General features: G+C 43.0%; 1 protein-coding gene across 2 annotated transcripts; it reads left to right on the top strand.

Annotated features, from left to right (window-relative positions):
- The first annotated feature begins 1,719 nt into the window (after positions 1 to 1,719).
- Positions 1,720 to 21,163, top strand: MCM6 (minichromosome maintenance complex component 6). Of its 2 annotated transcripts, none has more exons than XM_035130571.3 (17): positions 1,720 to 2,437; positions 4,095 to 4,241; positions 5,101 to 5,211; positions 6,276 to 6,525; positions 8,973 to 9,138; positions 9,907 to 10,052; positions 10,651 to 10,801; positions 11,685 to 11,826; positions 12,554 to 12,695; positions 12,796 to 12,903; positions 14,545 to 14,700; positions 15,872 to 16,000; positions 16,817 to 16,978; positions 17,669 to 17,804; positions 19,300 to 19,464; positions 19,989 to 20,128; positions 20,673 to 21,163. In XM_035130571.3, exons 1-17 carry the CDS (start codon positions 2,322 to 2,324, stop codon positions 20,787 to 20,789), a joined length of 2,484 nt encoding a protein of 827 aa, XP_034986462.1. In that variant the 5' UTR covers positions 1,720 to 2,321; the 3' UTR covers positions 20,790 to 21,163. The 2 variants fall into 2 exon arrangements, with proteins under 2 accessions (XP_034986462.1, XP_060135437.1); XM_060279454.2 differs by having other exon boundaries at positions 19,303 to 19,464.
- Positions 21,164 to 21,556: the final 393 nt, after the last annotated feature.

Below are 21,556 nucleotides of genomic sequence, written 5' to 3' on the forward strand. Positions count from 1 at the left end.
TATTACCATAGCATATGCATCATTCTGCTTTCTTGAATTGTCCTACTCCTAGGCATAGCAGCCAAATCCTAGAGGCCTAGGTGCCTCACCCCCCCCCCCAATTGAAAGAGTCACCCCCCCATTTTGATGGGTTTTCTATGTGGGGCTTATCTGCCCCCCCCCCAGTATTTTATTAAGGATGGAATAGGGAGGGAAGGAAGGAATAATAGAGAGAGGGATACCTCATATTTGTGGGTGCCTCTGGGTGATGCTGTGAAGCTGGAACTCTGCAGTAAGAGGATGGGAGGGTCGGGCAGGGGAGAGGGGGTGGCAGGGCAGGCGAGGGCGAGGCAAGACAGGGCCGCAGTCTCGATGGCTCCGAGGCGTTGCTGCATATAAGCATAATATTTCAACCATGTTGTGGGTTCAAGCCCCACATTGGGGGAAAATTCCTGCATTGCAGGGGGTTGGACTAGATGACCCTTGTGGTCCCTTCCAACTACAATTCCATGATTCTATTGATATATTACCATAGCATATGCATGATTCTGCTTTCTTGAATTGTCCTAGGCATAGCAGCCAACTCCTACCTCCCCCCCAAAAGAAAGTACTGGTAAATACTGTATTTTAAAGAGCCCTCCCCCCCCCATGTTGATGGGCTTTCTATGTGGGGCTTATCTGCCCCCCCCCAGTATTTTATTGAGGATGGAAGAGGGAGGGAAGGAAGGAAGGAATAGAGAGAGGGATAACTCACATTTATGGGTGCCTCTGGGTGACGCTGTGATGCTAGAACTCTGCAGCAAGAGGAAGATACCGGTACACCTGTACAGGAGCCTTGTAAGCAGCTTTCTCTCTGCTTGATTTACAGCAGGCACGTCCAACAGGTAGATTGTGATCTACCAGTAGATCACTGGATGTCTGTGGTAGATCACTGCTAGATCACTGGCACCCCTAAAAAAAAGCTCACCCAAATTTTTCCTCCTCCCTAAAAAAAGCTGAACTATGACCTGAAGCCCTAAACAAAAATGGGCCTCCCTCCCTCCTAAAAGAAGCTCAACAAGTTTGACCTAAACCCCCCAAAACAGGGCTTCCCTTCCTTAAAAAAACTCAACAGCTTTGAACTGAACCCCTCAAAAGGGGGTAGATCACTCCCAGTTTTTAACTCTGTGAGTAGATCAGAGTCTCTTGGGAGGTGGCCACCCTTGATTTACAGTATACAGATGCAGGAGGAGGGGCAGACTGGAACACCAATGCTTTTTATAAACATCACTGTGTCTATCAAAGCTACAGCCCCCCCCCCCTTCTTATTCACTTCCTTTTAGCCTTGCAGGGCCACCTTAGTCAAATTGAATCCTCTGCACCCTCATTAAACCGCCAATAGAACTGTTAATGCGATCCCTGAATGCCCATTAACAACTCCCACTGAATAACAATAGGGTGAATAGGGTGGACCTTGCCTGAAGGGATATTCTGCTCCATTGTCTTAACTGCTTAAGTACTGGTAGCCACTTTGCTTTATTTATTTGATGTGTTTTTGTTACAGCTGTGTTCCCGCCCCCAGCAAGTGGAGAGCTGCTCTTGCTAAAGCAAAGCCCTTTCCACTTCAGTTTTTGGAGGGGCAAAGTATTGGTTATGGTCTGTAAAATACAATAATTTTTTGCTTCTAGGGGGGGGCAGCTGCCCCCTCCTGCCCCCCCTGTCTACACCCATGCACAAAAACGAAAGGAACTAGCAGGTGGCACAAAACAATTGACTCGCAGATTTGAAGAGCGCGGCTATGAGGCGCTCACGTCCTGCTTTCGTGCCTCCCACAGGGCTTGAGCCTCTGTAAGAAGAGTAAGCCGGGTCAGATGCGCCACTGGTCCGATCCAGCGTGCACTTTTGTCTACAACCCTACGCACAACTGCCTGGGAGTTAAGCGCCCTTGGAAACAAGCAGCACTTCTGAGTAGACACGTTTAAGGATTCGATTCCTTGCATTCATAAGGGTTGGAAAGGAACCTCAAGGGTCATTTAGTCCAACCCCACGCAATGCAGGAATCTCCGCTTCTGCCAATACCGACCAAAATTTCCTGCGGGAACAACCTCTGCAACTTATCAGTTGCGCGCGTGCGCACAACTGCGCCCACTTACTACGTATTTAGAACGACCCCCCCCCGGCGCTCGCTCCCCCCGTTTCCTGCGCCGTCACGTTTGGCGCGAAATGTTTTCCCGGGCGAACGTTCCGGTGGGGCGTGGCCTCGGCCTCCGAGCGCTTCTGGTTGGTGGGCGCTGTCACGAGGGTGCCGCTAGTGGCGCGAACTCTCCCCTCTGAGCCGGAGAGAGAAAGAGAACTTGTCCGCCATGGATTTAGCCGCTGCCGGGGACGCTGGGCTGGCGGCGGCGGCCGCGCCGCTCAAGCAAATCCACGACGAGGTGGCCGAGAAGTGCCAGAAGCTGTTCCAGGACTTCCTCGAAGCGTGAGTCGTAGGAGCCGCAGGGCGAAACGGGGGAGGGGGAGGGGGCGGAGTTGGGCGCTTGGCGGTGGTCGTGCTGGGAGCTGGGAGACTTTGCTGGGCTGGGAGGCCTAGATAGCCACCCTCCATCTGGGAGCAAGTCCTGGCGTCCGTCCGCTTCCCCGTAGCTTTTGAGCTTGTACTTTCCATGGGGGTGGGGGCGGTAGTGTATAGTATTTATCCCCTAACATAGTGCCCTAGGACGCTGTTGTTTTTGTTTTGTTTGTCTTCCTTGGACAGGTGTGTTCGATTGCTGGGATTGCGCCTCATTCCCAAATGTCAATAGATGTGCCCTATTTATTTGGGGGCTATGGTCCATGGGGTAACGAAGAGTCGGGCACGACTAAACGACTAAACAACAACAACATTTATTTGGGGGGGGGGGCGTAGCCCGCCCTCAGTCAATCAATCAAACAATTAAATAAAACTTAACTAACTGACCAGTCGCGTCAGTTCTGCCTCCGCCCCCCAACATAAATCCTGCCCCCCCCCACATAAATCCTGGTCACCCCCATGGAGAGAGGGATAAATATACCCCCATGGAGAGGGATAAATATTTTACTCTGCTTTATTGTGCCGGTTTTAATTGTACGTGTTATTTATTTACTGCTGTAAGTCGCATTGAGTTAGGTTTTTGGGGGGAGGGGGGAGGGACTAATAAGTTTAATAAGCAGGAATAGTAGTAGGGTTTTCCCTTTGCAGTAATCAGCATCCGCTGTTGCCTCCTAAATAACCTTAACCTTTTGAAGTGCTGTGAAACAGCTTTTAAACAGCCCCACCTTGTCTTTGCTTAAATGTAATTCTGCCGCTGCAGCTTAAACACTTTTGAGGCTTACTTCTGAGGAAGCATACATAGGTTCAGTCTGCATAGCTGCAATCCTATGCACACTTTTAATTATTTGCTACTACATTTCCATTCCAGGACCTCAAGGTGTTGCACATGGTTCTCTTCTTGCCCTGTATCCTCACAACATCCCAGTGGGGTAGGGTGTGCTGAGAGTCAATGACTGGCCCAAGGTCACCTAAATGAGTTTCATGGTTAAGTGGAGATGTGAACCCTAGTTTCTTAGGTCCTCGTCTAACATTAGGCACTAACCACTACACTACACTGTATTACAAATCAGTAATATCCTATTGAGCTCAATGATTCTTGCACCTGAGTAAACTTGCATAGGACTACAAAGTTTATAATGGGCTGTAGTATGGGGCTCCTTGATAAAAGGCAGCTATTTTTTTCTCATTTTTTCACTGATTACATCAACCCTAACTGTAATCATTATTTGTTGTAATCTGATTACCACACCACTGGGGTCTGTGTATTTTCCCCTCATATTTAGATGCTTCCTTCCTTTTCATGTGGCATAATTAGCAAAATGTCAGGGCTCTTCAGTATTCTGTGTGCAGCTTATACAAAATGAACATTTTTACTTGCACCGATAACTCAGCTTTTCATTAGATGTTCAGTAACAGCAGAGGTTCCTTCCCCTCAAGTGATGGTGTCTCCTTATTAGATTTTAAGCCTCTCTCTTTATAGTCTTAGCACAGAGTGCAGCATGTGTGCATACTCACAATTTAGGAAACGATCCCTGCAAACTGTCCCTTAAAATATTGCTATTTTCAGATTTCAGAACAGTGATGGAGAAGTTAAATACTTGCGAGATGCAGAGGAATTGATTCGTCCAGAGAGAAACACGTTAATTGTGAGCTTTGAGGATCTGGAGCAGTTTAATCAGCAGCTTGCTACCACGATCCAAGAAGAGTTCTATAGGTAAGAAGGCTCCAGTAAACATGCTTTATTGAATAGTTGGCTTCATCATAACTATTTTACCCATCCTGGGCTTTATTAGAGGAGTTCTAAGTCAAGGCTGGGGAACCTGTGGACCTCTGGATGATGTTGGGCTCCAGCTCATGTCCCAGCGTCAGCATGGCCTTTGGTTAGGGATGATGGAAGGTGTAGCTCAAAAACATATGGATGGTCACAGGTGCCCCATTTCTGTTCTAAGTAACATTAAGAAAGAAGGGAATATGTTTTTACAGTTAAAGGTGCTTGTCATTCACAGCCCTCTGGTGGTGGTTTTTAAAATTTATATATCGGTTACATGCCAAAATACATGCCAGTTTATATTATTAAATTGCTGGGAGTGTGGGAGCCTATCCTTTTCCAGCTGTTGCTATTTCAGATAGCCTAATACTGTAGGATTTCAACTGAAGGCAGAGCTGCCACATTCCTGCAGTTAGTAAGGAGCAATACCCAAAATATGAATACTGCTTGATGTGATACTTTCTGTGTTTTTTATTTAGATGCTTCCTTGCTAATTAGAGTGAGATCTTGGGACATCATTGTACTATTTGTTTTCTGGTAGGGAACGGTATGATTAATTATTGGAGTGTAAAGTATAGTCAGGCATACTAAATAACGTTTGCAAAGTTGTTTCTTGAACAAAAAGCCAAATAGATTTGTCAGACCACGGCTTTATACTTTGTTGTTTCACTTGTATTAATATTACTGCATTTTACCAATGTACTTTTCAAGATACTTTAAAGGATAGAAATTCAAGATGTATGCTGCTACTTTGGTCCAAAGGGTATAAAGATTTGCATCACTAAAACTTGCTTTTCTATTTTAGAGTCTATCCTTTCTTGTGTCGAGCTGTAAAAACCTTTGCTAGAGACCATGGAAATGTTCCCCCCAATAAGGACTTCTATGTTGCTTTCCAGGACCTACCTACCAGAAACAAGTAAGATAAATTGATACTGTAAAGATGTAAACATACAATTTAGTAAGGTAACTCCAAATAAGCTACTTATTTGTAGGATGTTATTTACAATTGAGGAGCATTCAGATGGCCTCTTATTAACTTGTGAGTCATAGGCTACCCATGCCGAGTATACCATCATTTCAGCTATCAGAATATACTGATAGCCAACATGGTTTATCAAGAGGAGTGATGCTGATGCACACAACCATACTCCCATCAATTTTTTTTCTTTTTTAATGGGGGGAACAATACATATGCCTTGTGTTCTATACAGTTAAAACAAAGAGTGCAGGAGATTGCCATGTGGATATGCTTCAGACATAAGGAGAGAAGTTTTTTTTCAGACTCTGATGACATTTTGCGTGAAGACATGGATAGCGATTTTGCAGATATGAGGCCTATTACCTGTGCTTTAGACCCTTGCCCGTCCTGGCTAAGAAAAGTTGCCCAATGAGAAGTAGCTGTGTGGGTTAGTGTTGTGGCAAATGCTTCTTTCCATTAAAGTATGAAACCCATTGGGTCTCAAGGAGGCATCTTTGCTCCAGGTTTTCCTTAATGAAATGGGCCTGGAAAATAGTTTCAGACTGGCCGAAATGACCTTGCTAGCCTTTGTAGGTGGTGACCTTTGCCAAAAATTAAATGGCGGAGAGTGTCCTGTTGATTCTGCTGAACCTTTATGTGATGTTAAATACTGTCAACCATGGTGTCTTGTCTGTTTGCAATATTTCAACAAGGTATTTTTAAAAGTTACGGGGAACAAGATTGAAAGTCAGCAGCTCAAGTTCTTAAACTTCTAAAGGTTTGATTACATCTCTGTTTAAATGTCAGGGAAATCATCTCACCATATTCAGTTGGCTTGCACCTAACTGCTGTGAGCATAACAGGTACTTCTTTGTTCTTAGCTACAGAACAGTTTGTACTTGTCAGTTTTGGTTCTCTTTCGGCAACAATGGGCCATAATAGGCCATGCACTTGCTATCTGATTTTCCAGAATGTATTTTAGAACTGATGAGCTTTTGAATTTGACTTTGTTCTTTAAACAGAATTCGTGAAATGACGTCAGCTCGAATTGGATCACTAATGCGCATTAGCGGGCAAGTGGTCCGTACCCACCCGGTTCACCCAGAGCTCGTAAGCGGAACATTCCTGTGCCTGGATTGCCAAACCGTGATAAAAGATGTTGAGCAGCAGTTCAAATACACACAACCCAACATCTGCAGAAACCCAGTTTGTGCCAATAGGAAACGGTTCCTTCTGGACACCAACAAATCCAGATTTGTTGACTTTCAAAAGGTAATTCAGCAGTTGTCAGAATTTCTGCTGGGTTTGAAAATGTGATGTGATGTCCATACTTGACTGGTTCAGCTGTAAAGTTAAACCACGGTTTGGTACCACATGAACAAGAATTTAAGGACGTTTGAGGCTGTCCTTTTTGTTCTCTGTACGTGTGCTTTAATTTCCTTCCCGCTTTCACAGGTTTGTGGCAAACCATTGTATGCCATTTAGTCTAAATTGACAAACTAAAGTTTATGCTGGCTTTGGAATCCAGATTCAAAACATGGTTTAAAGTCTTGGTTTGCAGATCACAAATGTTAGTTTGCTGTTTTTGGATAAAATAGTAAACTAAACTATAGTGAAAGGATGGGAGTATTGACATTCAGGAAGGAGAAGGAACTCAGGTGCCTGACAGTAAAGGCCTGTTGATGTAGCATTGAACAATGATGTAGCATTATGTCCTGGGTCTCTTAAGTGTAAAGTTTTGCTCTTACTACAGGTGGCGAACATTTTGCACAGGAGATCCATTCCTGGCCCTTGTACGCATCAGCGGAGCACGCATAAGCCCACTGTGCCCTGTTCCACTCCTGTTTTGCCCTTTTCTGGGTCCGACCTGTGCATCAGCAGCCACATGTCAGTTGGATGTACAGAAAACGGTCATCACCTGAATATACATTGAATAAAATGTAGCAATTTTTGTGTTTTTCCTGTGTGTAAGTGAAAATCTGCCAACTGAGGATACAGTGGATGCATCTTACGAAATGCATTCTAGCTTATGCCATATTAAATTAGTTTGTCTTTAAGGTGCCACAAGGCTGCATTGGTTTCATTACAGCAGGATAACACAGCAGTCCCTCTGGAATATCTTATGGGCAGCTCTTGTAAATTACTGCCATTCGTCTTCCAGAATGCTGTATTCAGACCTCAAAGTTGTCTATCTTCATAATTGAAGTGAATGGAGTTCGCTAATGTCATGCTTCCACTGGAGGGAGGGGATGAAGTTAGATTTCCCCAGTAACTTCTCCCTGCAACTGCCTGCATAGCCAGGAAAGCTGCTTCATCAGGGTGCAGGACCCTCCACAATTAGCATGAGAGGTCAGGCACATATACACACAGGCACACCTTGCACAAATGGAAGGGGCCTGGCCTTCCTTTCAAGGGAGGAAAGCTCACAATCCGAACTGAAGTGTGCACATATTCAACCTATTAAGAATCATTTTCTGTAGTGAAAAATGTATTTAATTATCAGGTGTTTTTCAGAACCCAAAGAGCAAGATGCGCTTTGTAAATTTAGGAATCTGTCTCGGCTGCTGTTGAGATCAGCAATGGCGCTGGGAAGTGATCTCATTGTGCAGCCTACAGGGACCACCTAGTGCTTTCTCTAGATATTTTTTCACAATATTAGAAACGTTCTTCACTTTACCATTTTGAACCACATGTGTTTTGTTGCTGTACAGACCTGTCAAATTTGTAAAGTGCTTTCCACTTGAGAAGAAGAAAGGTGTATCAACAAAAATTTGCTTTGAGTGCGGGCTTAGACATTTGTCATTGATGGAAGACTAAGAGTTATATTTGACAGGATCTTTTGCTGCTAGTGTACCCTGTTTCTCATATTTTAAGGCATCCCCATAAAATAAGCCATAGCAGGATTTTTAAGCATTCAAGGAATATAAGCCATACCCCGAAAATAAGACATAGTGATGGGTGCAGCAGCAATGCTGGCCGCGGCAGGAGGAGGAGGAAAAAAATAAGACATCCCTTGAAAATAAGCCATAGTGTGTTTTTTTGAGGAAAAAATAAATATAAGACGTGTCTTATAATATGAGAAACACGGTATTGCTTCTTTGGTGGTTGTCTTCTGTTGCTTTGATTGGCACTTGTCCAGTCTCTATCCTAGGGGTTGTGGATTTGTGTTTCGTCTTCTCCACCGACCATGTTGTTGGACTGTAGGTCCCATAACCCCTGAGTATTTTTTATGCTGGCTGAGGCTAATGGGAGTCAGAGTCCAACACCATCTGTAAGCCCCCTGGTTCCTCACTCTTTTCTTACCCCATCTCAGTTTTTTTCCACAGCCGTCAGCATGGTAGAAACAAGCTTGCATTTCTGACAGTGTTCCCTGTGAGATTTTCCCTTTGCCTACTGAGGGTGATCTAGACAACTAATAACTGTGCTGTTAGTTTTGTTTTATGGTGATGCTCCATGATAGCTATCAGATAGAGCCTGAAAATTAATCAGGTATTTGTAACCGTTACGAGGGTTGATGTTGGTAATTAGAAATTGCAAAAATTCTGGGTTCTTAAAAAAATGTAAGACTTTTCATTAGGAATTCAGCATCATTACACCCCACCCCCACCCCGTCTTCATGCTGGAAACATTTAGGTTCAGTTTTGTGGCATTTTCAGGTAAACTAGTAATGATAAGATAACTTCCTGCCTCTTGACAGCTTGCTTTTCCTATCTCCTCAGGTCCGTATTCAGGAGACACAAGCTGAGCTACCCCGGGGAAGCATTCCTCGCAGCGTTGAGGTGATACTGCGGGCTGAAGCTGTGGAATCGGCCCAGGCTGGGGACAAGTGTGACTTCACAGGTTCCCTCATTGTTGTGCCTGATGTGTCCCAGCTGTCTACCCCAGGTTGGTTGATCCTGTGCAGAACAGAGCAGTGTGAGGGACTCTTTCCTTGTTCAGAAAGGGCATGTGTAGGACAGCCTTCCTGAAACTCTGAAGCTTCAGTATACTTCAAGCAAAAGGCTAGGCTCGAATTATTTTCTCTGTGGTGGGAGCTTGTTCAGTGCAGGCATTGCTATTCCAACCCACGTAACACCGGTCTTGAAAGATCTACATTGGCTCCCAGTATGTTTCTGAGCACAGTGTTGGTGCTCACCTTTAAAGCCCTAAATGGCCTCGGTCCAGTATACCTGAAGGAGCGTCTCCACCCCCATCGTTCAGCCCGGACACTGAGGTCCAGTACCGAGGGCCTTCTGGCGGTTCCCTCGTTGCGAGAAGCCAAGTTTCAGGGAACCAGGCAAAGGGCCTTCTCGGTGGTGGCGCCCACCCTGTGGAATGCTCTCCCATCAGATGTCAAAGAGAAAAACAGCTACCAGATTTTTAGAAGACATCTGAAGGCAGCCCTGTTTAGGGAGGCTTTTAATGTTTAATAGATTATTTTATTTCATTTTTCTGTTGGAAGCCGCCCAGAGTGGCTGGGGAAACCCAGCCAGATGGGCGGGGTATAAATAATAAATTATTATTATTATTATTATTATTATTATTATTATTATTATTATTATTAGCCTGCATTCCAAAGTGAAGAGCTGTGCGTTTCTGCCTTTTACAAATGTATAGGCTGAAAATGACCACATGTTCCTGGAGCAGAACTAAAAACAGGTCTTGCTCTTATAGGTGTCCGAGCAGAAACTGGCTCTCGTGTGAGTGGGAAAGAAGGCTATGAAACCGAAGGTGTCAGAGGACTTCGTGCACTTGGAGTCAGAGAGTTATCCTATAAATTGGTCTTTCTAGCATGTTACGTTGCACCAACGAACCCAAGGGTAAGCCTTACTCAGGAAGAGGAGCTTCCGGAATATCTTTCTTGAAGATATTAATGATGGGATTTGGTTCTCTTGTCCCCAGGAAAGCTGAGCTGCCACTGTGCCCTTTCAGTGTATCCTTACGCCAAGCAGTAGAGTAAAGTGATAGATTGGACCCTTTTTGAATACTCTTATTCAAGAGCTACCGTAGAACAGCAGAGCAGATTCTGGGCTAGAGCCTTCCAACCTGATAGGCTTGGGGGGGTATTCTCCCACCTGTAACCTGAAATATTTTATTGCATTCTGCCGCCACATGTGGAATGTTTAGATCCAGCCCTAAATGGTCTCATTTTGGAGATATTTAAATTGAAGTCCTCTTGTGACATATTTCCCACCTTAAGGCAGGGATTGGAAACCTGTGCCCATCCAGTTGTTGCTTAATTACATACCCCGTCACCCCTGAACATTGGGCCATGCTGGTTGGGGCTGATGGGGGTTAAGAGTTCAACAGCATCTGGAGCCCCCCAGCGTCCCCTTCCCTGACATATGTTATTTTCTAGTCTCTGCAGTATTTTTGCATTTTTATATATTTTCCCTCCCTCAACCCTCTTTGTTTTAGTTTGGTGGCAAAGAGCTGCGAGATGAAGAACAGACTGCAGAAAGCATTAAAAACCAGATGTCGGTAAAGGAGTGGGAAAAAGTATTTGAAATGAGCCAGGATAAAAACCTTTATCACAACCTTTGTACCAGCCTCTTTCCAACCATACATGGTAAGATCTAATTGTGGAGCCGTAGTAATGATTGCTACCCTTGACTAATTTTCTAGGTCAGCTCGAAGCTTTCAAATTAAATTCCTATTGTCTAATATGTATTCATGTCAATTAAAAAACGTCTTTTTCTGTTTTGTTATCCCTTCTGTACAGGAGGTATTAAAACTGTGAATTTTGTTTCCTGTATGTTTTTTGTGGTGTTGTACCCAAAGAGTAAGATAGGAATACAGCAATTGAGAGTTACATGCAGTCCCTTTTAAGATTATTTGCCTGTTTTCTGGCTGTTTTTGCAAATACATAATACTGTACTGCTTTTCTGTGCATTCTTTTCTCATGGGACCATGGGATGAAGAGCCCCTAGTATTGTTTTACTTGAAACCTTGCTGCAAGAACATGATCCTGTAATTGTGGGTTTTAATCTGTACAGATTCTCTTCTCTGGCTTTTCCTTATTCAGTAACCTCTGTACTCTAAAAGAAGATTATAAACCTGGACTCTGATTTATAGACCATTTAAGATAGCTTATTCCTGTTGACTGCTGTGTTATCTTGGTAATCACTCTGTCCAACACAAATAAATCTGAGCTGTAATATTTAAGTATGTTTAGCGACCATGTCCCTTGTTATGGAACAGAGGTGATGAAGCAGCTATGATTTTGAGACTTTCCTGTGGCTATCCACCAGGCTGGCGCTGCTCAATCAGAACAGTAGCTTGTCAGAGATTTAACCAGTCCCTGAAGAAGCTTGTTTGAATTTTGAATTATTGTCTGAAGCCAGCCCATAACAACAACTAGAATCCAAGCTTTTCTCCAGATTTGTGTTCTTAGACTTGACTCTAAATGTGAGCATACCCCAAAACCTTAACTGTTCGTTATTCTGATGCAGGTAATGATGAAGTTAAGCGAGGGGTTTTACTCATGCTCTTTGGTGGCGTCCCTAAGACAACAGCAGAAGGCACTTCACTTCGTGGTGACATCAACGTTTGTATTGTTGGCGATCCGAGTACTGCCAAGAGTCAATTTCTTAAGTAAGTTTCTTGCGAACTAGCGTACGGTTAACTTGCATTGTCTCTGTAGGTAGCTGGCTACATGTACTCATTCGTGTATGTTGTGTTCAGGAGGGCTTAGACTCTGGTATGAGGTTACAGAATTGCTGCCTCTGTCCGTAAAACTGGTTTCATGCTGATTTCTGTGTTGGTCTTCTGTGCCTCTGTACCAACTATTCTGGCTTTGGATTGTAGTTGTATTTTGTTGTCCTTTAAATTTGTGATGCGCCAAAAAGACATTGTTAATTGGGTTGTAGAGAATTCCAAAAATAAAAAACAAGACTAAAATATATCAAAATGCCGAGGTGAAAAAGACTGCTCTTACGCGGCACTGAAATGATAGCAGTTTTGGTGCCAGGCAACCTCCTTGTTGGGAGCGTGCCCTCCATTATCACTGCTGAGAAAGTTCTCCCCCCTGTAGATGCCCTCCATTCTCCTGATGGAAGGAATATAGGGAGAAGGGCCTCTTCAAGAGATCTTAAACATTGAGCCGGTTGATAGGGAGGGTGCTGCTACTTGTTGGAACAAAAACTACTTTCAGAAATAATAAACCTTGTAATTACTAAATAGGTGTGCTTTTTCTCCTTGCTCATGGCTATCGGCTAGGTAATTTAGAGCTCTGCAGCCTGCAAAACTTTAAAGTCACTATAGTGTTTATGTTGCACTTTCTGTTGTGAATTGTTGAGTGGCATGCCAATTGAACCAACAGGCACGTGGAGGAATTCAGCCCCCGAGCTGTATACACCAGTGGAAAAGCGTCTAGTGCTGCTGGTTTAACGGCTGCTGTTGTGAAAGACGAAGAGTCCTATGAATTTGTCATTGAAGCTGGAGCTCTAATGTTGGCAGATAATGTAAGTTACCAAATGCATAGTATTTAATAGCTCTGAAAGGAGGGGCCCCTTTTGTTTTCAAGTGCGGAAGTACAGCTGTTGAGTCTGCACTCTCTTTTAGGGAGTCTGTTGCATTGATGAATTTGACAAAATGGATATGAGGGATCAAGTTGCCATTCATGAAGCTATGGAGCAGCAGACTATATCCATTACTAAAGCAGGAGTTAAGGTAAGTGGCTGTGTGTTGCTTGAACTTGTGTATCCTTTGTTCACATGGTATTGGAGAGAGATTTCTTTGCTTCTCCAGTGACCTTTGGACCAGATCTTCTTTCCATCCTTCCCATTTTCTGTCAAATAGTTTCATTCCATTAGAAGAACTAAGGAACTTTTCTTACAACTGAACGCTTCTAGAAGAGGGTGGCAGTCGGTAGTCCATATCCAGAACAGGATAACTTCCTCTTCCACAATCCTACATCAAAATTAAGCCCACCAGACCCTGGCAGCAGTTGCAGCAGTACTGCTGCTTACCTAGACCAGTGCAGGAGCCCAGAAGGTGGTGGGAAGTTAGTGGCTATGAGAGTCCTGCAATAGTCCCAACCTCATGGTTTTTCTGCCCCACCCCATCCAGGAAAGCAGCAGGAGCACCACTGTTGCAAGACATCTGCACAACACCAACTTCCCATGCAGGTCACTCCTGTTAAACATTTCTTCCAGAAATCTGTCCCACTGTGAAAAACTGGATAATTGGGCTGTAATCGTTCACAGGCTTTTGGGGGGAGAAAGCTCCATTGAACCCAGTAGGACATGCTTCTAAGCAAGAAAGTTAACAATTGGGCTGCAATATACATCAAGTTAGCTGTCCATAATTTCATGAAGTTAGTGGCTTAAGCATCTGATAATTAGGGGCATGTTGATGGCCTTAAACAGCAATAGTATGTATTCCTTTTTAAAAGCCCATCCACATAAACAATGAAGAAAGTAGCCTGCAATGAAATATGCTGCTTCTCGCCTATGTTATAAATAAAGAAAAAATTAGACTTATTAGAGGAAATTAAAAAGAAAGAAAAACAGTTGTATAGGAAAAAAATCAGGAAATGAGATAATAAACCAAGAAATAAAGCTATTGCAATAGGAATATGCCCATATTATAGAAAAAAGAGATAGAAGGGAACATTCAATTTTGGAGATACAAAAACTTTGAATTTGCAAATAAGCCAGGTAAGATGCTTGCCTGGCAGTTGAAGAAAAGAAGGAATGAGAATACGATTAACAGATTGAAAGTAGGCGAAAGGCTGATAGATGACACTAAGGAGATTAATAGTACTTTTGAGAACTTCTATAAGAAGCTATATTATAAAGGAAAAGAACAACAAGAAGAAATAGATAAATTCCTAATACAACATAAAATTCCAGAAGTAGCAAAAGAAAAGATAAAAGTACTAAATGAACCAATAACAGTGATGGAGATACAAGAGGCTCTCAAAAAGGCAAAATCAGGAAAGTCCCCGGGGCTGGATGGCTTGCCAATAGAATACTATAAAAAACTGGAAGATCTGTTAGTACTACCATTGAAAGAAGTAATGAATACCACTATAAATAATGGGAAGGCACCAGAGTCGTGGGCAGAGGCATTTATAACTCTTATAGCTAAACAGGGAACAGATTTAGAATTGGCAACTAATTATAGACCAATCTCTTTGTTGATGCATTTTGGTAGGGTGGAGGATGAATTTTACAAGATTGATCGAACTGGTGCCCAGGCACCATTGAAACTGCTCTGTTTTCTTCCCCAACACTTTTTCTTTATGTAATTTGTTAACAAATCTACACTGCTTAGGAAAAGCAAACAAACATGTTCTTGTTTTAACAGGCTACGTTGAATGCCAGGACCTCTATTTTGGCGGCAGCTAACCCAGTTGGTGGACGTTATGATAGAGCAAAGTCTCTGAAACAGAACATAAACCTATCAGCCCCCATCATGTCTCGATTTGATCTCTTCTTTATTCTTGTGGATGAATGCAATGAGGTAATGTATAACCTACATGCTGTATATGATGCATTTTAAATTCAGAAATATGCAAGCTATAAATACAATTGTCTAGGAATTCTCCCCACCCCATTCATACACTTCCCATTAGTGCATTTTAATCCCTTCCATTACCATGTGTGTGTCTTTGTTTCCCCCACAACCATGGCTACATTTCTGTCTTCGTCTGCCCATTGCACATATGGGGTGGGAGTAGCCTAACCTGAACATCTTACAACAATGTGGCAGATGCAATTTTATTTTGTGATCCAATGACGGAGTTAGCTGCATGGGCGCCCATGCCTTGCACGCGGGGGGGGCACATCAGTGGTGGGGGGGTGATCCCCTGCACACTGTGTCGGGGTGGGCAATTGCCCGTGCGCTGCGTCGGCGGGACGAGTGATCCCCTGAGCGCTGCGGCGGTGGGGCGGGCAATCCCCCGTGCGTGGCAGCATGCTTTTTTGTCAACACCCCCCCCCCCCAGGGATGGCACCCGGGGCGGAGCGCACCCACCGCACCCCCCCTTTCCTACGCCCCTGCATCAACCTCAAGGAAGTTGTGGAAGGAAAGTTCCCCATCTCTCTTGTGTCCACCTGACTAAAAATCCTCTTTAGAGTGTTGTGGGGCATTATTGAATAATGTAGGGTGATGTGCAGGAGATTGCTGGAGGAAGGGAGAAACATCCCAATGTATTTTTATATATCCTCTCGCACAAGCACACGCCTCAGGGTAGCTGACAGGTAGTGGGGGCGCTGGTGGCTGCGATGCAGGAGAGGGAAAACTTTCCTTCTATGAACTCTCTTAGGATCCAAGTTGATGGAGTTATTTGGAAGTTTGTGCATAATAGAAAATTTAGTTCTTTTTAAAAATGTGTGAAACAGATTGCTTCTACAACAGACGGTAGGTTTTGTTTTTTAAAAAATCCTGTTGTAGTGTTCTCTTTTTACCTCTAAAGACCCAAATGAACTCATTGACTGGACTAAATTGGTATCTATTCATGTACTGGACAGCTCAGTTTCATTTGAACTGCTTGCATTACCTAAACAACCATCTAGATATCCTCAAACGTTTTGGCAGTTGCTGGGTGGATCACTGTTACTCTACTGTTTTGTTAATGATTGTTAATGATGGCTTTAGTTCACGTATTCTGACCAAAACCTCCCCCCTTCAGGTTACAGATTATGCCATTGCAAGACGCATTGTGGATCTTCATTCTAGGATAGAAGAATCGATTGATCGCCTGTATTCGCTAGATGATATCCGAAGGTATCTTCTCTTTGCCAGGCAGTTTAAACCCAAGGTAATGAGATAGACTTCCGCATTAGGTTGGGATGGCTCAGTCAATAGAGCGTGAGACTCTTAATCTCAGGGTCATGGGGATTGGACTAGATGACCCTTGTGATCCCTCCCAACTCCACAAGATTCTGTGATTCCAGAGAGTTTGAGCACAGCATGGCAGGAAAAACCTGAACTGATACAGAATATATAGTGGTTACTTTGACTTCGACATAGTTGTTGCTAATGCTCAGGCTCACGTATGACCATGCCTGGTTAATTAGGATGTAGTGTAACTGGTTCTGTGGCAGCGATTTGGAGCCAGTTGGGTTTGTGTAAGGTTTAGTGTGTCTGTTGCTTGATGCAGCGAGAAGTGTTCAGGTGAGCCATTGTGGTGCAGTGGTTGGAGTGTTGTGCTAGGGAGACCAGAGTAGGAATCTCCACTCAGCCCTGAAGCTCAAAGGGTGACCTTGGGCCAGGCACTCACAGAGTTGCTGTGAAGATAAAAAGAGGATGGGGGACAGATTGTGCATGCCACCTTGAGCTCCTTGGAGGAGAGTGGCATATAAATACAATAAATAAATAATTTTGTACTGTATTTTTGTGCCGTTCTTGTCAATGACAGTAGACAGGCAAGTTTTAATTACGCAATAATTTTTTTAGACTAAATCTTTCTTGTTGTTCATTGCAAATAAATGTCAACTCTAGCTGTTGATCTAGTTTGTAATGGAAGTTTGACTCTTCCCCCCCCCCCCAATGAATATATGACGTTTGTAAATGGGAAGTGGTGCACAATTTGACTATAGCTTACCACATTTCCCCTTCATTTGCCCTCCAATAGATTTCGAAGGAGTCGGAGGATTTTATAGTTGAACAATATAAGCGCCTTCGCCAGAGGGATGGTTCCGGCATTACAAAATCATCATGGAGAATCACAGTGCGGCAGCTGGAAAGCATGATTCGGCTGTCGGAAGCCATGGCGCGGATGCATTGCTGCGACGAGGTAGCTAAAGTTAATGGGGCAGCATGGAGCAGGACAGAGCTTTGACCAATGCAGCTGTTCTTAACATTTTTATTCTGTTTAAACATATAGCGAAAAACGCCCATGGTTCATTCTCATCGTTTTAAGCATAAATTTTGGGATTACTGTAGCTTGAAATGAAAACCTTTTATATATGAATGTTACATGTTGAGTTTGTAAATAGTCCAATGCCAGCTTAGGTTTCTACATAGGGGTGGAAATGCTTATCCCTGAGAAGTTTTTAGCTGAAATTTTAGACCAGCTGCAAGTTTTTGTGTGGCCCACAAGCCTTCAGTCTTTCAGAGAGAGAAAGAGAGTTAAGTAAAAGACAACACCTTTATGAACTGTATCTTCAGCTTGCTTTATTTATAGAAGTTGGTGGTGTCTGGCTTTTGACTGTGAATCCAGTGTTAGTGGAGCCTTCTTCCTTGGCACAGGGAAAGGGGGACACGTGGGGAAAATACTCTTGTTGCTTCTATGGCCAAGAGATGTTTTGGAGTCCATCAGTTGTATTGTGTGCAAATTGTTGCACATGTATATTTTGTTGTACACTGCCTTGGATTTTGTTTTATAAGAGTTCATGGTATGTAAATATTTTTTAAAAAAATAAATAATGTGTGTTTGGGCAAGCATTTATTTATTCATCTTGACTCTTCTTAAACATTTGTAAAGGTCCATCCAAAACATGTGAAGGAAGCCTTCAGGTTATTGAACAAATCTATCATCAGAGTTGAAACTCCAGATATCAATTTAGACCAAGATGAAGAACAAACCATTGATGAGCCTGAGGCCCAGGATGGAGTTCAGAGTGAGTAATTTGCTGATGAACTATGGACTATATCAGACTTCCACAACCTGTGGTGCCCTCTGGATGTTTTATAATACAGCTCCTATTGTCACTAATCATTGGTCGTGCCGGCTGGGGCTGATGGGAGCTGTGATCCAGAACATTCAGAAGGCAGAAGGGTGGGGAACACCTGACAAATGTTTTTACCTGATAGCCTCATTGAAAGCTGTTATGATAAAGGTCACAAAATAAATCTCTTAATAATAAAACACTTCTTGGGACTTGCTTGTTTCTGGGTCCAATTCAGGTTCTAGTTTTGTCCTTTGAAGCCTTGCACAGCCTAGGCTTCTGCCTATTGAAGCATAGTTAAAAACAAGCTATGGTTTAACGTGTAGAAAACCAAAGTTTCTTCCTGGTTTTATTGCTCATGGTTTGTTTTAAATGAGAAAAACTGAAGGCCGAGGTTCAGACTTCACGACAATCCAGGCTCTGGCTTCTTTTCTTGGTGGTGTGGAAGCAACAGGAGGCAGAGTGGAGTGGAGAATCTTTTCGCAGCATCTACTACCACACTGTGCATTCACCCTTAAGCCAGTAGGTCGAAGATCTCAAGTGGAACCTTTTTAGTGGTGGAGCTCTTCCTTAACATTCCCTGCTTGGCATCTTCTCAACAAGTATTTAGTCCACCAAAAAGCTTTTAAATGAATTGGATTTTTATTTGAAACTTGTTTTGTTTGGGGTTTCTTTTTCAAAAATAAAATAAAATAGAAGGCATTTTGTTCTTTGTTTTTTTATATGTGATACTTTAGTGTGGACTACTAAGAGAACCTTTCTTTGGACCCAATATATAAGCTTTAAACCACAATCGTGTAATCTGTTACCAAGGAGTAACTCCCATTGAAGTCAGTAGGGCTTACCTCTGAGTAGATATGTGTCTTATGGAGCTACAAATCAGTCAATAACGTGCATTCGTCTAAACAAGATAACAGACACCATATCTTTCATATTTATTGTTTTGAAAATAAGAACTGTGCTCTGAAATCCTTACGGCTACAAAACTGAAAATGATAAGGTACTGTATCTGTTTGGAAGACTCCATAAAATCTCAACCACCTAGAAAATATAGATAACATCATTTGAAATGATAAGAGAAATGCAACTGCTACACTTTCAGAATGTATGTTCTGGGTGGAGGGGGGAAACAGGCAATTAAGTCATTTGTGATGTGCTTCTACAGTGGTACCTCTACTTATGGACCCAATCCGTTCCGGGATGCCGTTCGCACCCCAAAAAGTCCGTAAGTAGACCGCCGCTTGTGCGCATGACGCGCTAGAGCACTCCTGCGCGAAGCACACAGATTGCGCCTGTGAAGCAGCAAACCCGGAAGTAAACACTTCTGGGTTTGCCATGTTCGTAACCTGAAAAACGCAACGTGAAGCAAACACAACTCAAGGTATGACTGTATTGCGGCTTCTGTCCCCACCTTGGCATAATGTGTACAAAAACTTTCTGTGCTCAGGAGATGGAGACACTGCAGTTGTTAATGGCTTAGTGAACGGCATCAATGGACATGCAGATGATCTGAGCAAGGATTTGGCGCCAAAGGCTTCCTTAAGGCTTAGTTTCCCTGAATATCGCAGAATCTCAAACCTCATTGTAATGCATCTGAGAAAATCGGAAGAAGGTAAGAACTCACTGTCTTGGTGCATGCGGAATTAAGTACATACTTACTAATCACATTGCATGTTCTTTGAAATCCAAGTGCAACCCACTGGGAAGGTCTCAGAATTGCAGCGTGTGGGGTTATGTGGTTTAAGCCATACCTCCCCAGCTACAGTCCACATGAAATCCTCTCCTCCCACCCTTCGACTTACCATTACAAGAAGATTTTTCCCTAATGCTAACTGTAGCAAGAGTGGGGGGGGGGGGAGGAAGTAGGGTTGCGCAGAGCCTGCCAAAATTGATTTGGGGCTCAGTTCAGCAATTTGGATCAGCAAGTTCAATTCCCCTCTGCTCTTCCCTCCATCCCACCCAAAATAAAAATCCTGGATTGGAAGGTTTTAGCTGTCAATAATAAACAAAACCTAGCTCCCCTTCTATGCTAGAAGTGTTTTCCTTATATAGTGTCTTGACTTGCTGAAACATTTTTGAGGCAGTCAATCTGGGATTTCAGAGTGCTTTATCGTCTGCTTTCTTTTCTTCCTGCAGAAGATGATGATGCCTCCTTAAAAAAGAGTGAGCTTATCAACTGGTATTTAAAGGAAATTGAATCAGAAATAGATTCTGAAGAAGAACTGATAAATAAGAAGATGATAATAGAAAAAGTGATCCATCGTCTTACACACTATGTACGTAATTCCTTGAAGGATTTGATGATAAAAATAATGTGGTCTTTGATTAACTTAATGTCCCATCCTATATGCATGTGTACCTTGTGACACATGGCACTATGTTAAATTGGTCTTGCTTCCAAGTAAGTATATATAGAGAGAGAGAGTTGCATGTCCTGTTGTGTTTAGTGGAGCTTAGTTCCAGGTAAGTGTGCATGTGATTGTAATCTAAGGTTGCAATACTGCACATACTTGGGTTCGAGTTCATTGAATCAGTAGTACATTCTTCCAAGTAGATATGCAGAAGAATGCACTTGATAAGCTGTTGGTGGTAGCCTTTAATTCTGGTGCATGTAAGCATTCTCCTAGGGATCCTTATGCAGAGTTTTGTGAGAGATGGAGATGAAGAGGGCATGATATTAATTACTCATTTTGAATTAAATCCTGCTTTAAAGCAATGACATTTTCCTTCGAAGTAAGTATGCTTGTGACTGGGGTGTCTTACAACGTGTGACCTAGGACTCTCCAGAACATAGCCTGACTGAGGCTCTCTGTATTTCAGGACCACATTCTAATTGAGCTCACACAGACAGGGCTGAAAGATTCCGTGGAAGGACAGAGCCTTGATGAAGAAGACCCTTACCTTGTAGTTAATCCTAACTACTTGTTGGAAGACTAGGGATTATGAAACAATTCTACAGTCACAACGTATCCATTCCTTATTGGAGACCAGACCAGCACTCACTGGCTAATTTTATATCTTATCTATCTATCTGTTGTACATAGTTGGCTACCCAAAACAAGCTTTGTCACGTAATTCACCCACCTTATCTTTTATTCAGGTAAAAGCTGCTCCATTTCTTTCCAGAAAAAGGGTCATGCAACCTAACAGGGCAGCTGTTTAGGTTTAGAACGAAACTTCCATATATCCTCATGTTCCTCTTACGCTTTTTACATATTTTTTCCTGCATCTCTGTATCATAATCTTATGTTGTAGGTCCCCTTGACTCCTATCTTAATATGTGAAAAATAAAGTATTCCTTATATACAAAATGATTTCTTTTTCTTTTTCACTACAGAAATAGGTTCAAATGCCACTTTGAATAGGATTTTATGAGGTTGTGGCTCCAAACCGGATTTGGGGTCTGTTGTTCAATACTTGAATTATAGGCTTAAATGTTTTGGACTTGGTATGAATATGATGATTTCACCCTCACACAGAAACACATTAAGACCATGAGTAGATGATACATTTACCACGTGAGGCTCTATCCCAGGTCTGCACTTGGTTTTATTAAAAGAAAGAGTAGCGATACAGGGATGGGAATGCAGGCCATGGCATGCAAGGGCAGGTCTGACTTCACACACATGCTGTTTTCCTGACAACAATCCTCACCCCCGGCTATTTGCTCCCAAAGTATCTGGGTGGCAGCAGGAAGGGTCACT

Source organism: Zootoca vivipara, chromosome 1 (genome assembly GCF_965207765.1).
Source record: "Zootoca vivipara chromosome 1, rZooViv2.hap1.1, whole genome shotgun sequence".
Classification (NCBI taxonomy): Eukaryota; Metazoa; Chordata; class Lepidosauria; order Squamata; family Lacertidae; genus Zootoca; species Zootoca vivipara.